The sequence below is a fragment of the Manihot esculenta genome, chromosome 11, assembly GCF_001659605.2.
Source record: "Manihot esculenta cultivar AM560-2 chromosome 11, M.esculenta_v8, whole genome shotgun sequence".
Taxonomy (NCBI): Eukaryota; Viridiplantae; Streptophyta; class Magnoliopsida; order Malpighiales; family Euphorbiaceae; genus Manihot; species Manihot esculenta.
The window spans coordinates 10,892,205-10,909,758 of NC_035171.2; the positions used below are offsets into that span (position 1 = coordinate 10,892,205).

Here is a 17,554-nt window from a genome sequence, read left to right on the forward strand (position 1 = left end):
AACTTGCTCTTTTTGTTCAAATATATTCCAATCAACATAAAGCTTGTTAAAACATGAAAGATCGAAGGATAAACATCTAAAATGAACCATGGGAGAGCAAGAACTCACCGTGGCCGAAAATGGGGAGAAAACTCGCCCGTTTCGGCCATGGAGCTCTTATATAGGGGCTGGCAGACCACCTTTCGGCAGCCTAAAGTGCCTCCACAACTCACACTACAAAAAAATTGTGAAATTGCGACCAAAATTAGCGACCAAATTTTTTTGTCGCTATATAGCTACCAATCAGCGACCATTCTGCGACTGAATGAATGAAATAATATTTTTATTTAACAAAAAGCTTAACGACCAATTTTTGGTCGTTAATTGGTCGCTATTTAGCGACCAAATATAAAATGGTCGCTAATTTAGCAGGAATTAATGGCGCGAGTTATTATCGACCATATTTGCGACGAAATTGCGATAACTTTTTGGGCAGGGATATTTAACGACCATATTTAGCGACTAAAATAATTAGTCGCTAAATAGCGACCAATCAGCGACTAATCAACGACCATTTTATTTTTAAAATTTTAATTTAATTTTTAATTAAATTTTATTTTATTTAAAATTTTAAATTAAGTAATTTCAATTCGGTATATAAAACGACGTCGTTTTGACAATTTAAGGATGCTCTAATCTAGGGATGTAAACGGGTAGGGTACCCGTGAAAATTAAACTATCCGAATTCGAACCCGATTTATATTAGTAATATCTGAACCCGTTCTGAATTCGATTAAAAATTAATTTAAACTATCCGAATCCGTTCCAAACCCAATTATTCATATAAAAAATAAAACCCGAACCCGTTTAATTTTATATATTTTAATTAATAATTTATATAAAAAATATTTTTCATTAATAATTTTCATATAAAAAATATAATATTTCTAAAGAATATTTAAATTTAAATTTTTAAATAAAAATATATAAAAAAAATTTTATAAATATTATTATAAAATATATTTTTTTATATTAGATTAATTATTTATATAAACGAATTCGGATAGTGGATACCTGTACATAAAATCCGAATCTGATCCGAACCTGCAACGGATATTATTTTTAAAATCCGAACCCGTCCCAAACCCGATTATAACTACCCAAATCCGTCCTATTAGGGTTCGGTCGGATCGGATACCCGAAAATACCCGATCCGTTTACATCCATACTCTAACCTAATTCCTAATCCTAATCTCTAATCCCTAATATCTAATTAATCCCTAATCCCTAATAAAATTAAATCTAATTCCTAATTCCTAATTTGTAATCTCTAACCCTAATTCCTAATTCATAATAAAATTAACCCTAATCTCTAATTCCTAATCTCGAATTCCTGATCCCTAATTCATAATCCCTAACCCTAATCCCTAATTTTAATCTCTAAAATAGCGATCAATCCGCGACCATTTTATTTTTAAAATTTTAATTTAATTTTTAATTTAATTTTATTTTATTTAAAATTTTAAATTAAGTAATTTCAATTCGGTATATAAAACGACGTCGTTTTGACAATTTAAGGGATGCTCTAACCTAGGGATGTAAACGGGTAAGGTACCCGTGAAAATTAAACTACCCGAACCCGAACCCGATTTATATTAGTAATATCTGAACCCGTTTCGAATCCGATTAAAAATTAATTTAAACTATCCGAATCCGTCCCAAACCCGATTATTATTATCCGAATAAAACCCGAACCCGTTTAATCTTATATATTTTAATTAATAATTTATATAAAAAATATTTTTCATTAATAATTTTCATTTAAAAAATATAATATTTCTAAAGAATATTTAAATTTAAATTTTTAAATAAAAATATATAAAAAAAATTTATAAATATTATTATAAAATATATTTTTTTATATTATATTAATTATTTATATAAATGGATTCGGGTAGTGGATACCCTGTACATAAAACCCGAATCCGATCCGAACCCGCAACGGGTATTATTTTTAAAATCCAAACCCAATTATAACTACCCAAATCCGTCCTATTAGAGTTCGGTCGGATCGGATACCCGAAAATATCCGATCCGTTTACATAGCTACTCTAACCTAATTCCTAATCCTAATCTCTAATCCCTAATAATTAATCCCTAATCTTAATTGTACTATTAAAGGCAAAATTAATAAAAATATAATATAAAACATTTTAAATAATATAAACTATAAAAATAAAATCTTAATTGAAAGATAAAAAATAAACATAAATAAACAAACCTGCAATCAAAATAACCCATAAAATTCAACCCTAAATCTCTCTCAACTCTCAAAGTCTACTGCTGCCCTCCCCTCCCCCATTCGGCCTCTACGTCACTCGTCTGGTGCGCCTCCCGCCGATCGTGCTCCACGCTGTCAACGTCGTTTCTGCGTTCGGTTCCTGCTCTTCTCCGCCGCTTCCTCTGCTCCAGTCTTGCTGTCCGGTGCTGCTCCTCGCCGCGTCCTCGGTCACTGCAGGTTTGTGAGATCTATTTATTTCTTAAATTTGTGAAAATATTAAGATTTATGTGAAGTTTTCGTTTGTGAGATTATTGAAAATTATTTGTAATAAAGATTATTGTGAACGGACTGAGAGTTGTTTTAGTGAGATTATTGAAAATTTTTGAAATAAACACTACCATTCAGAGTTGTTTTCGTGATATTGAGATGTGTTTTAGAATATTGTTAATGTGGATTTTGTGTGAATTTTTTATTTTTTGTTTTTATTGTGATTATGACTTAATCGGGTTCGGTAGTGTCTGATATTAAGGGTTAATAGTAAAGAAATTTAATTTTTAAAGGAATTTTATGTTTGCTGGTCTATAATTCCTGTTTGCTGGTCTATAATTCCTGTTTTCTTTCTCTTACATCATTACATCATTATTGGGGTTTCAGAACATGGCTTACTATAAGATATCTCATGTTGATGGTCAGATTACTAATCCTGAACAACGAATTGCAAGTGATGTGCCAAGATTTTGTTCAGAGTTGAGTGAACTGGTACAGGAAGACCTGACAGCAGTTACTGATGGCCTTCTCTATACTTGGCGGCTGTGCTCTTATGCTAGCCCAAAATATATTTTTTGGATATTGGTAATTTTTTATCTGAATTCTTGATATTCTTTATGGTATTTTATTCTTTTGAATGGCTTCTGATGACCTTTGAGCTTAATATGATGAAATTGGTCTCTTAAAAATTTTCCACTTGATAGTTGACACATGATGTTAATGTTCTCAGGCCTATGTGTTGGGAGCAGGGACCATGATTAGAAACTTTTCTCCTGCTTTTGGGAAACTGATGTCAAAAGAACAACAGTTGGAAGGTGAATATCGGCAGCTTCATTCACGTTTAAGGACCCATGCTGAAAGTATAGCATTCTATGGTGGAGAACATAGAGAGGAATCACATATTGAGCAGAAATTTAAGGATCTTGTAAGACACATGAGAATTGTTCTTCATGACCATTGGTGGTTTGGCATGATTCAAGATTTTTTGGTGAAGTATCTTGGTGCTACAGTTGCAGTTGTATTGATTATAGAGCCCTTTTTTTGCTGGCAATCTTAGACCTGATGCCTCTACTTTGGGAAGGGCAACAATGTTAAGCAACTTAAGATATCACACCAGTGTTATTATATCACTATTTCAGTCCTTGGGAACTCTTTCTATAAGTTCAAGGCGACTCAATTGTCTCAGGTGGTTAACAATATATTCTTGGCATCCTAGCCTCGAAGGAGGCCTTATTTGTTTGTTCACCTTCTCAATATCAGCTGTTTTTTCCCTTTGCCCCCGGTCCCCTCCCTCCATAAAACTGCTCTTGCTTCCTGATGTGGAACCTTCTTCTATCAGGGATTTTAGGAAGAAATTGAGGAAATTTAATTAGGAAGTAATATTTAATTATATATTTTTTTAAAATTTCCTTGTTAATGTTGCTTGGATATACTTAGATAACATTGATTTACTATTTTGTTTATTTTGAGGTTCCTAGTATTAGTCTACAAGTACCTATGTAGTTATTAACTCTACCCAATTTCTTCTGAAAGAAGTTAGAACTAAAATATGTGGTAGAAGAAGGTTCCACATTGATTTAGGAAATTTAATTGGAAAGTAATGTTTATTTAATTAGTCAATGGTTTGATATTCCTAGTTAGCAGTGGTTTAGTATTTTCTTGCTTCGGGGTTCCTAATTCCTAGTATTAGTCTACAAATACCTATGCAATTCAGGTCTTTTGGAGTTATTGTTATAAAAAATTGAGGATTAATAGAGTTTTGTAAGTTTTGTTTCTTTCCCTTTGAATGTTCTATACTTCTATTTGTTCTACATCACATCCATGTTCCACTTTTCTCCAATGAAAATAATTTATGGAATGAAGTGAGAAAATTTTTTTTGGAGAGAAAAAGAGAGGAAGAGTGCAAAAGAACAAATAAAAGATTATTATTTTACTGATTAGTAGGGAACTTGATTGATTTGTCCTTGAGCATGCCTTACACATGATTATAGTTATCCTCTAAGCCTAATATTTGTCTTATTGCAGTGGTTATGCTGATCGCATTCATGAGTTAATAGTAATATCAAGAGAGCTAAACTCTGAAGATAAAACATCTCTACAAAGAAGTGGAAGTAGGAACTACTTCAGTGAAGCTGATTATGTGGAGTTTTCTAAGGTCAAGGTACCCGAAAGTCAAAACTTAAGGAGTTCATTTCTTCATGTTGTTATTATTACACATTTTGTGTTGCTTATAGCAGTAATGCCTTCTAGGTTGTTACCCCAACTGGTAATGTTTTGGTGGAAGATCTGACTCTTAAAGTTGAATCAGGATCTAATCTGTTAATTACAGGTATTTGTTCAACTTAAAAATTAAACTATCTCCATTTTTCAATTGCATTCTATCAGTTATCTTTTCTTGCCATTTCAGTATGGTTCTTCACAGCTCTTAAAGTTTTTTTTTTCTATTAACACGAATATCTTATGTGAAATTCCCAAATTTTGTAACCTTTTTTTTTTGTAATATGCATACCTATTAATGGCCATCCCACAGGAGCTTTTTATGGTCAATCCCTTGTTGATGTCAAGTACTGGATTAGGACAAACATTTAATATTTGATCAGCTTATCTTTGCGATCCCAATAGAAAAATGCTGGCCAATATTGGATTGGGCTTAACGGGATGGTGAATTTGGATTCATGGATGTTTTGTTTGTAATTTTCCTCTGATGCACATCATTACATAGTGAGAAGTAATGGGCTTGTTTTCTTTCTCTTAATTTTATACTGTATTTGCTGGTCTATAATTCCTGTTTTCTTTCTCTTAACTTTTTTTCTGTATTAAGTATCACTTCCATCTTCCTATGAATATGTTAATTCCTTATCTATTTCTTTGTGTTTTTCTTTTTCTTTTCTGTCTGTTCATCTTAACACTCTCATTCTTGCTCATGCTAAACAAAGAAAGCTCCCAGTTATGCTGAAAAAAAAAAAGAAAATATTTTTTTTTGAGTTCGAAACTTATTTCTCATTCAACTGCTGGTAGTTTTTAATAAGAACTGTTATTAGCTGCATTAAGCACATTTGCCTTCAAATTAATTTTTTCCATTGTAATTTTTAATTGCCATATGCCCATATCATTGACTATGTAATTCTTGATATTTGCAATTGAGAATGGTTGTCATGAGCTGATTTTTCTTTTCTCTTCCGAGTTATAATTCAATTCTATCCCCCCCTTTTCATGTTTTATTTTTTTCTCACCTTTTCTTGCATCCTCTTTCCATTTTAATAAAACGAAAGCTAAGGTGTTGGGGATTATAGCCTTGCTTTCCATTTTCTTTTCTTCCAAAGTTATTATGTCTGATTTATAGCCTTGCTTTCGTCTTTTGAAATTCTAAAATGGAGTTTGCAAAACTTCTGCAGGTACTAAACCTGGAGAATATGGACAAAACCAGGCATTGGAAAATCGTGGGCTGTAGCGCATACACAGGGGAGGGGCTGCTTGAGGGATTTGATTGGTTGGTTCAGGACATGATGATATCTTAGGATCTAGTCAACATTAAGCAATAGAGTTAGGTTTTTTTTGTTGGCCCTCTCAGAGAACTGATTAAGGTCCATTTGTACTGTTTTATTAACTATCTTATTGTTGTGGAATTTAGTCAAGCTGTGAATTCGACAAAAAAAGAAAAAAGTCAAGTTGTGAAATTTTTTGGGTCAATAGTATTATTAAAACTTTCAATGGAAAGTTTGGGTCAATATTAGTGACTAATCACCCATAAAAGCAAATTAAATAACAAATATTTTTTTGATTTTACTATTAATTTGCAACGAAATAACGACCAAATGTTCTTTTTTGAGGCGATCAAATAATAACGAAATAGCGATCAAATTAGCGATCAAAACAGTGATCATTTCGCGATTAAAATTTAGCGATCAAAAAATGGTTGCTGATTGGTCACTATTAAGTAATATTTAATTTGCCATGACACCAAATTAGCGACCAAAAAATGGTCGCTGATTGGTCGTTATTTTGTAATATTTAATTTGCCCTGACACTAAATTAGCGACCAAAAAATGGTCGCTGATTGGTCGCTATTTTGTAATATTTAATTTGCCCTCACACCAAATTAGCGACCAAAAAATGGTCGCTGATTGGTCGCTATTTTAGCGACCAATTTTCAGATTGTCGCCAAAAAATTAGCGACTGGCCAAATACCGACCATTTCATTTTGGTCGCTAAATGGTCGCTATTTCATAATAGCGACCAAATTCTGCCTTTTAGCGACCAAAATTTTAGTCGCTAAATCACTGTTTTTTTGTAGTGTCATGCAAGTTCGGCGGCCGAACATGAGGTTCGGCGGCCGAACCTTTGAAACTTTCGGAAGCCTAACTTGCCCCCCTAAACTATTCAATGTTCGGCGGCCGAACCTGGAAATGCCTCCTTGGTCTTTTTCGTTCAAAACTCAATTTCCTTTCTTGCATAAAACCATAAAATACATTAAAACATTTTAGGAAAACATGGTTTTACCCTTCTAGAGGTTTCCGACATCCAAGATTCGACCGGACGGTAGGAATTCCGATACCGGAGTCTAGCCGGGTATTATAGCCTCGGATGGATTAGCTTCACCAGAAACCGTTTTGCCTTGCAAAACGTATAGACCTTTTATTAGCTCTCCTTTCATGCTGACTCTACAGTCTTTGACAATCTTCATTATGCCTTTTTGAGCCTTGTACCAGCAGTCCTGCAATTTAAGTGCACTAAGAGAAATAAGATTTCTTTTGAGCTCAAGAATATACCTCACTTTAGTTAACATCACAATCGTGCCATCATGCATCATGATCCATACTGTTCCGACTCCTTTGACATTGCAGGTTGTGTTAATTCCCATTTTGACTCTGCCTCCATCTTTTTTTTCAAATGTGGTAAACCATTCTTTTCTCAGGGTCATGTGGAATGTGCAACCTGAATTCAATATCCACTGTTCTTTAATTTCTGACTCAGTGATGTACAATACTTGTAACGACCCGAAAATCGGACCGCTACCGGCGCTAGGATCCAGATCGGCTTAAGGCCGCCGGGACCCGTAGCAAGCCAAACATTCATCCTGTATACCTGTTTAATCCCATACATGATCAACAATTACATAAAAATTTAAAACTTTCTCATTTACTCATTCATTCATTCATTCTTTCACCAAACTTAACCTGTGCATGCACAAATCATAACATAAAACCTCTCACTGGAGTCCTCATCAAATACTCCAATGGGGTAACATAACATACATTAAGCTTGGTTCACAATAATCATCATTAAACATTTAAGATCATGTACTAGAAAGGGATTAACAACATACTATGGTCAAGCACAACTCTAAACTTCCATAAGCATCAATACATTACATTTCTATACTATACTTTTACATTACATCATATTCATGTCCACATCTAGCTATTACATAAAACATGACTCTACTCCTGCTGACCTCCTGGTCTACTCTGTACCTGCAAATCTAGGGGTTAAGGGAGAGGGGTGAGCTATAAAGCCCAGTGAGCAGAATAAATAAACATTCAATTTATATTTCATGCTTTCATGAAATGCAACACAGCACAAACAAATCACATCAAGGATGGACTTGTCACCAATAGTCCTCAACATAGTCCAATCATGCCAGAGGCGTAGAATGGGCCTCACTGGTCTTTCTCTTAACATAACATAACATAGCATAACATTCCATAGTGCCAGGGGCGTAGAATGGGCCTCACTGGTCTTTCTCTTAACATAGTGCCAGGGGCGTAGAATGGGCCTCACTGGTCTTCCATACCGTATACCATAACATACGAGGACTAAAGGATCATTCAACATCCATCTACATCATCATCAAGTTATGCAATGCAACATATTCGTGAATTCTAATGCAAACAACCTAGTATATCTCATGGCATACATGATGCATGTATCATGCTCAAAATTTATTTATTTGCTTTGAAACGTAATGAGTTATTCCACTCACCTCTGGCTGAAGCTCTAATGACTCTGAAGCAGCTATCTCACTGCTGAGGGCCTCGGTTCCTCAGGTCCAAACCTACACAGGTGGACTCAAATGAGGGACCAAACATCCATGAACATAACTCTAAAATACTCCCCAAAAATCCCCCAAAACACCTTAAAACAATCACATAAATCATGCAAAGGAGGGCTGAACATGGCACTTTCGGCAGCAAGTTCGGCGGCCGAAAGTCCCTCCAGAGCCGAAAGTCATGCACCTTCGGCGGCACTTTCGGCGGCCGAAGGTTCCCTCCAGAGACGAAACTCATGCATGTTCGGCGGCACCTTCGGCGGCCGAAACTCCCTTCCAGAGCCGAAAGTCCACTTTCGGGGGCAGGGTTCGGCAGCCAAAAGTTGGCCTCCACAGGCAAGTTCGGCAGCCGAAAGTCCCTTCGGCTGCCGAACCTGAGTTCTCCCAAAGGGGCAGAAACTCAGCTCCAACATGCACAAAAGCCTTCCAACTCATTCACATATGCATTTACCTAGTCTACAACATGCAAACTCAAGCAACAAGCACTTAGGGGTTTCAAACTAACTTAAACCCCAACCAAAACACATCAAACAACCCACATTGCTAAAAAACTCAACATAAACCCATAAAACCAACAATAACCTAAACATGCATTTCTACCCCACAAAACTCATAAAACTTGTTTAAAACATACTAGAATGGCAGGATCGAAGCTTACCTCTTGAAGATCTAGAGGAGAAACGACCCTAACTTGGAGATGGAGGAGATCTCAACTCTTTGGTCTCTAATCTCCAAAAACTTGCTCTTTTTCTCAAATATCTTCAAATCAAGATAAAACTCATTAAAACTCTAAAGATCGAAGGAAAAACATCAAAAACGAACCATGGGAGAGCAGGGACTCACCGTGGCCGAAAATGGGGAGAAAACTCGCCCGTTTCAGCCATGGAGCCCTTTTATAGGGGCTGCCAAACCACCTTTCGGCAGCCTAAAGTGCCTCCAAAACTCATGCAAGTTCGGCGGCCGAACATGAGGTTCGGCGGCCGAACCTTTGAAACTTTCGGAAGCCTAACTTGCCCCCCTAAACTATCCAATGTTTGGCGGCCGAACATGGAAATGCCTCCATGGTCTTTTTCATTCAAAACTCAATTTCCTTTCTTGCTTAAAACCATAAAATACATTAAAACATTTTATGAAAACATGGTTTTACCCTTCTAGAGATTTCCAACATCCGAGATTCCACCGGACAGTAGGAATTCCGATACCGGAGTCTAGCTGGTATTACATTCTCCCCCCCTTAAGAACATTCGTCCCCGAATGTTCACAAAACAAACATAGCATGGCATAAAACATAAACATTCACATAAAACACATAACACTTACTTTAAAAGAGATGAGGATATTGCTGGAGCATGGACTCTCGTGTCTCCCAGGTACACTCCTCAATGTTGTGGTGATTCCAAAGGACTTTCACCATCGGGATTTCCTTGTTTCTTAGCTTTCTAATCTGGGTGTCTAGGATCCGTACCGGCTGTTCAACATAGGTGAGATCTTCTTGGATCTCCACATCAGGCTCACTAAGAACCTTGCTCGGATCTGACACGAACTTTCTTAACGTGGTAACATGGAAAACCGGATGGATTCTCTTCATTGAAGCAGGTAAATCCAGCTTATACGATACATTCCCGATCTTCTGCAAGATCTCAAAGGGTCCAATGTACCGCGGAGCTAGCTTACCTTTCTTCCCGAACCGAATCACCCCTTTCATCGGAGACACCTTGAGCAATACCAAATCCCCCTCCTGAAACTCTACTTGCCTTCTGCGGATATCTGCATAACTCCTTTGCCTGCTCACAGCAGTCTTGATCCTTTCTCTGATTATGGGCACCACTCTGCTGGTGATCTCTACTAGCTCAGGCCCTGCTAAGGCCTTTTCCCCAACTTCTTCCCAACAGACAGGCGACCTGCACTTTCTTCCATACAAAGCCTCATATGGAGCCATCCCTATGCTAGCATGATGCCTGTTATTGTAAGCAAACTCCACCAAAGGTAGATGCTGCCTACAAGAACAGCCAAAATCTAGCACACACATTCTGAGCATATCCTCTATTGTTTGGATGGTCCTCTCTGACTGTCCGTCCGTCTGTAGATGGAAAGCAGTGCTGAAATCCAACCTGGTACCCATGGCATTCTGCAGACTCCGCCAAAACCTGGAGGTGAACTGGGGCCCTCTATCAGACACTATTGAAACAGGAACCCCATGCAGCCTGACAATCTCATCTACATACACCTGCGCCAACTTGTCCACAAAATAGCCACTCCTGACAGGGATGAAGTGAGCATATTTGGTCAGTCTGTCCACAATCACCCATATGGAGTCCAATCTGTTGAACGCCGCCGGTAACCCCACCATGAAGTCCATAGCAATATTCTCCCATTTCCACTCTGGAATAGGTAGTGGGTTAAGCATTCCAGTCGGCTTCTGATGTTCCAGCTTCACCCTCTGACATATTTCGCAGGCTGACACAAACTGTGCCACTTCTCTCTTCATAGCTGGCCACCAATACACTCTCTTCAGATCTTGATACATTTTGGTGGCTCCAGGGTGAACACTGTATCTGGCATTATGAGCTTCCCTCATAATGTCTCCCTTTAGCCCTACGTCATCTGGTACACACAATCTATTCCCATAGCGGAGGATCCCCTTGCTGTCAAACCTGAACTCTTTATTCTTGCCTGACTGAACAGTCCTGGCAATCTTCACTAACTCTGGGTCCTCATGCTGTTTCTGAGCCACCTGCTCCAGAAACACGGGTGCCACTCTCATCTGGGCTATCAAAGCACCTGTACCAGACAACTCCAACTGTAGACCTTCATTGATGAGCTCGAAGAACTCCCTCACTACTGGCCTCCTCTCTGCTGAAATATGGGACAAATTGCCAAGTGATTTCCGGCTTAAGGCGTCTGCCACAACATTCGCCTTACTCGGATGGTACTGGATCTTGCAATCATAGTCACTGAGCAGTTCTACCCATCTTCTCTGCCTCAAATTCAGCTCTCTCTGACTCAGGATGTACTACAGGCTTTTATGATCTGTGAAGATCTCATATTTTACCCCATAAAGGTAATGCCTCCACATCTTGAGTGCAAAGATTACCGCTGCCATCTCTAGGTCATGTGTAGGGTAATTCAACTCGTGATTCTTCAGCTGCCTAGAAGTATAAGCAATCACCCTTTCATTCTGCATCAGCACACAACCCAGTCCCACACGGGATGCATCACAATACACTGAGAAGTCTTCATTACTAGTTGGCAGAGCTAACACTGGTGCTGAAGTCAACCTCTTCTTAAGCTCCTCAAAGCTTTCTTTGCACTGGTCGGTCCACACAAACCTTTGGTTCTTCTTAGTCAGTCTGGTCATAGGAGCTGCAATCTTAGAGAAGTCTTGGACGAACCTCCTGTAGTAACCTGCCAAACCCAAGAAGCTCTTGATCTTTGTCACTGTAGTGGGTCTAGGCCAGTTAGCTACAGCTTCCACTTTCTTGGGGTCTACCTCGATTCCATTTTCTGACACAAAGTGCCCCAAGAATGAAATGCTCCTCAGCCAGAACTCACACTTGGAGAACTTGGCATACAAGCCGTGATCCCTCAAGGTCTGCAAGACTAACCTCAGATGATGGGCATGCTCCTCTGCATTCCTGGAATACACTAAGATATCATCTATGAAGACAATAACAAAGTGATCCAGGTACTGGCTAAATACTCTGTTCATGAGATCCATGAATGCTGCAGGGGCATTGGTTAACCCGAACGACATCACAAGGAACTCATAGTGCCCATATCTAGTCCTGAATGCTGTCTTCGGCACATCCTCTTCTCTTATCCTCAGCTGATGGTACCCAGATCTCAGATCTATTTTGGAGAAACAACCTGCTCCTGCTAGCTGGTCGAATAGATCGTCGATCCTCGGCAACGGGTACTTATTCTTGGTAGTGACCTTGTTCAACTGCCTGTAGTCGATACAAAGTCTGAGGGATCCATCCTTCTTTTTCACAAATAGCACTGGAGCACCCCAAGGTGAGGTACTCGGTCGGATGAAGCCTCTATCTACCAACTCTTGCAACTGCTCCTTAAGCTCCTTCAATTCTGCTGGTGCCATCCTATAGGGAGGGATAGAGATCGGTCTGGTTTCAGGCATCAACTCAATTTCAAACTCTATCTCCCTAGCAGGTGGTAAACCTAGCAGCTCGTCTGGGAAAACATCTAAGAACTCACTGACCACGGGCACTGAGGCAGGCTCTCTGACATGACTATCCAGCTCTCTCACATGAGCTAGAAAACCCTGACAACCCCTCCTGAGTAGCCTATGAGTGTAATGACCCGAAAATCGGACCGCTACCGGCGCTAGGATCCAGATCGGCTTAAGGCCGCCGGGACCCGTAGCAAGCCTGACATGAAACCTGTGAACCTGCTCAATCCCATACATGATCAACCATCATACATAAAAATTAAAACTTTTCTTTCCCTCATACACCAAACTCAACCTGTGCATGCACTAATCATAGCATAACTTAAACATTAATCCCTCTGTGGGATCTCATCAATGCCCCAATGGGCGATACATCATAAGTTGAGTTGGTTAAACGTAAACATCAATAGACATCAAGATCATGTATATAACAAAAGGGATTACAATAGACTATGGTCAAGCACACTTCTAAACCTTAATATCATCATTACATAACATAACATTACATCATTTTACAATTTACCATGTCCACTATCTATCTATTACAACATAAGACTTCATTACTCTTGCTGACCTCCTGGACTACCCTGTACCTGCAAGCCTGGGGGTTAAGGGAGAGGGGTGAGCTACAAGAGCCCAGTGAGCAGAATAGTAAAACATTTAAAACATATGATAACATGAAATGCATCACATCACAGCTAATCACATCAAGGATGAATTTGTCACCAATAGTCCCCTACATGGACCAACTGTGCCAGGGGCGTAGAATGGGCCTCACTGGTCTTTCTGTTACATAACATAACATAACATGGTCCAACTGTGCCAGGGGCGTAGAATGGGCCTCACTGGTCTTTCTCTTACATAGTGCCAGGGGCGTAGAATGGGCCTCACTGGTCTTCCGTACCGTATCATCATCATCATAGCATAGGGGGACTAATGGATCATTCAACATCCATCCACATCATCAAACATAATATGCAATGCAACATATTCGTGAGTCTAATGCAACACCCTATTATCTCATGGCATTCATAATGCGTGAATCATGCTAAAACTGATTTATTTATTTAAAAGCATAAGAGTTATTCCACTCACCTCTGGCTGAAGCTCTACTGACTCTGAAGTGACTGACTCACTGCTGGGGTCCTCGGTTCCTCGGGTCCGAACCTACACAGGTGGACTCAAATGAGGGACCAAACATACATGAACATAACTCTAAAACATCCCCCAAAAACCCCCTCAAACACCTCAAAACAAACATGCAAAAACATGCAAAGGAAGGCAGAACAGGGCAGGTTCGGCGGCACCTTCGGCGGCCGAAAGTCCCAGACAGAGACGAAAGTCTCTTTTCGGGGGCAACATCGGCAGCCGAAAGGCCTGCCTCCCCAGCCATATTCGGTGGCCGAAAGTGCCTTCGGCTGCCGAACCTGGTTTCTGCCAAAGGGCAGAAACTTGGCTCCTTTATGCACATTTTCCTCCCAACTCTTCCAACATGCATATAACTCAAATCATGCAAATATACATACATTGGCTCCTAGGGGCTTCAAACTAACTTAAACCCCAACTACAACACACAACAACAACACAAACCAACATACATTGTTCAAAACATAACATTAACTCAAAAATCTAACTATGAGCTAAACATGCATTCTACCCCATAGATCTTGCATAAAACTTACTTTAAACATAAAATGAGCTTAAGATCGACTCTTACCTCTTGAAGATCGAGAGAGAGACGTCCTAAACTCGAAGGTGGGAGATTTTGAGTTCTTGAACCTCAAAGCCCCAAAACTTGCTTTAAACTCGAAAATCTTCAAAACAAGATGAAAACTAGTGAAAAACTTGAAAGATTTGAAGGAAAGAACTCAAGGATGGTGAGGAATGGCGGAAGGACTCACCTTGGCCGAAAATGGGGAAAAAGCTCGCCCGTTTTCGGCTAAGGGACCCTTTTATAGTGGCTGGCCAGGCCAAGTTCGGGGGCCGAAAGTGCCTTCGCATGCATGCCATGTTCGGCGGCAGAACTTGAGGTTCGGCGGCCGAACCTGGACTTTCCTCACTTATGCCTTCGGGGGCCTAAAGCACTCCCGAAGTGCATGCATGTTCGGCGGCCGAACTTTGAGTTTCGGCGGCCGAACCTGAGTTTTCCTCCAAGGGTGTTTTTATTCAAAAACTCATTTCCTCTTTACTTAAAATCATCAAAAACATTAAAACATTTCATGAAAACATGGTTTTACCCTTCTAGAGGTCTCCGACATCCGAAATTCCACCGGACGGTAGGAATTCCGATACCGGAGTCTAGCCGGGTATTACAACGAGCCTGTAGGGTTGATATCAAACCTCTAGGTGTACTCCCCCTGTCTCCACTGAAGAGAACCTCTGATCCATCCTGACATCTGAACTTGACTACCTTGTCTCTGCAGTTCAAGGTAGCACTATGGGTAGATAGCCAATCCATCCCTAGAATGACGTCAAAATCTGTCAAATCTAGAACTACAAGGTCGACAGAAAGGCATTTCCCCCTAACAAAAACTGGACTATACTGGCAGACTGACTCTGCCACTGATGGGTCGCACTTGGGTCCACTGACCCATAGGGGACACTCTAACCCATAGACCATCAAACCCAATCTTTCGACGGCCCTCGGAGCAATGAAAGAATGAGATGCACCAGGGTCCATTAAGGCATAAACATCTGAGCAACCAATGATGAGATTACCTGCCACCACGGTGTTCGATGCATTTGCCTCCTGCTTTGTCATTGTGAAGATCCGTGCTGGGGCTGATGGACCTTCACCTCTAAAACTCGCTGAAGAAGAGGCTGCCCCTCTCCCTCTGCCTCTGCCACTGGCCTGAGTCGCGGCTGGAGCTGCTGGCTGAGCCGCACTACCAGAAGTTGTCTGCTGAGACTGCGCCATAAAAGCTGCTCTAGGACACTCTCGAGCCATGTGTCCCTCCTGCCCACATCTGAAGCAGGCTATCGTCCCAACCAGACATACACCATTGTGCGGCTTCCCACACTTCCTACATACTGCATTATCTGCACCTAAGCTCGAGCCACCTCTTAATCCCAGACCTGACTTGATCTTGCTCCAGAACTTGTTCTTCTTTGGCTTCTTGGTGGTACTGCTCCACCTCTTACTACCTGAACTCAGAGAAGAAGGGTCTAACTTGCCCCCACTAGGGGTCTTGGAACCAGAAGGCTGTGCCACTGACTGTTTAACTTTTCCCTCGATTATTGCACTAGCCTCCATCCTCCGAGCCATATCCACTATGGCATGGAAACTCTCCCTCTCTGCTGACTGAATCAAGGAGGAATACCTGGAATGGAGCCTCATGATATACCTCCTTGACTTCTTCTGATCTGTGTCCAGATTCTGCCCAGCAAACTGCAACAGCTCCAAGAATCTGTCTGTATACTCATCCACACTCATCTCATCTGACTGCCTCAACTACTCAAATTCAATTATCTTCAACTCCCTTGAACTGTCAGGGAAAGCCCATCCTACAAACTCATTTGCAAACTCCTCCCATGATAGGCTGTCCAACCTCGGGTTCACATAGTTTTTAAACCACTCTCGGGCCTTCTTGCATTTTAGTGTGAACCCTGCCATCTGAATGGCTCTACTGTCATCAGCTCCTATCTCATCTGTAATCGTTCTAACCCTCTCAAGGTACACAAACGGGTCATCACCGGTTTCAAACTGGGGAGCACCCAGCTTCATGTAGTCGGTCATCTTGACCTTGCTCCCTCCAGATGAGCTAGGTTTTGGCATTTGGGTTTCTGGGACAGTAGGTGCTGCTGGTGGTGGAGGAGGTGCAGCATCCCCTGGGGTAGGGTTTGCTGTACCTGGGTAGAAGGATGGGGGTGGGTACATAGGGTACTGTGGGTACGGTGGGTAGAAAGGTGGGTATGGCATGTGTGAGTGGTAAGGGCTAAAGCTGGGGTAATCCGATGTACCTCCCATCGAATACCCGAGATTCTGAGAAAAGGGTGGGTACTGGGGTGGCTGAACAAATTCCGAGGCCTGAGTGCCTCCTTGGGACTCTCTCATACCCTCCTCCGACATACTCACTCCTAGACTGCCATCCCTCCTCTGATCCACATCCATATCATCCCTCACATCTTCTGACATTCCTCCTTGAACTGTTCCCCTTACTGATCTGCTTCTGTTCATATCCAAAGACCTTCTGGGGTCTCTCACTGCTCTTTTCCTGCTAGACCTGCTAGACATTGCCCTTGGCAATGCAGGGGGAAGGGCACTCATGTCCTCATCCTCCAGTGGTACTCCAGTCAATCGTGCAGATCAACGAGTTCCTCTCATCCTGTTTACTGAAAAATAGCACACATCACATAAACATTAGTATCAAATGGTTCATGTACAAACACATGAACCCGCAACACATACATAGCATATCATTAATGCACATGTGTATAGTCATGGCATTTCACATCATTATTCAAGACATGACTCTACATCCTATCCTAGTGGACATGATTTTCCTATTGTGCTTGACCTTCTAAAACATCTATGAGCCCGACACTCTAGGTCCGACCATATGAACCTAGGGCTCTGATACCAATCTGTAACGACCCGAAAATCGAACCGCTATCGGCGCTAGGATCCAGATCGGCTTAAGGCCACCAGGACTCGTAGCAAGCCTAACATTCATCCTGTATACCTGTTTAATCCCATACATGATCAACAATTACATAAAAATTTAAAACTTTCTCATTTACTCATTCATTCATTCATTCTTTCACCAAGCTTAACCTATGCATGCATAAATCA

The 17,554-nt window shown here is 40.5% G+C and overlaps 1 protein-coding gene across 3 annotated transcripts; it reads left to right on the forward strand.

Moving 5' to 3' along the window:
- Nucleotides 1-2,297: 2,297 nt before the first annotated feature.
- LOC122725077 (ABC transporter D family member 1-like) lies at nt 2,298-6,238 on the forward strand. 3 transcript variants are annotated; one of them, XR_006352478.1, is made up of 6 exons: nt 2,298-2,497; nt 2,915-3,112; nt 3,258-3,713; nt 4,553-4,688; nt 4,778-4,856; nt 5,923-6,238. XR_006352478.1 is itself a non-coding variant. In XM_043961611.1 (6 exons), exons 3-6 carry the CDS (start codon nt 3,616-3,618, stop codon nt 5,976-5,978), a joined length of 369 nt encoding a protein of 122 aa, XP_043817546.1. In that variant the 5' UTR covers nt 2,298-2,497; nt 2,954-3,112; nt 3,258-3,615; the 3' UTR covers nt 5,979-6,238. The 3 variants fall into 3 exon arrangements, 2 of the variants coding, with proteins under 2 accessions (XP_043817546.1, XP_043817547.1); XM_043961611.1 differs by having other exon boundaries at nt 2,954-3,112; XM_043961612.1 differs by lacking the exon at nt 4,778-4,856 and having other exon boundaries at nt 2,954-3,112.
- Nucleotides 6,239-17,554: the final 11,316 nt, after the last annotated feature.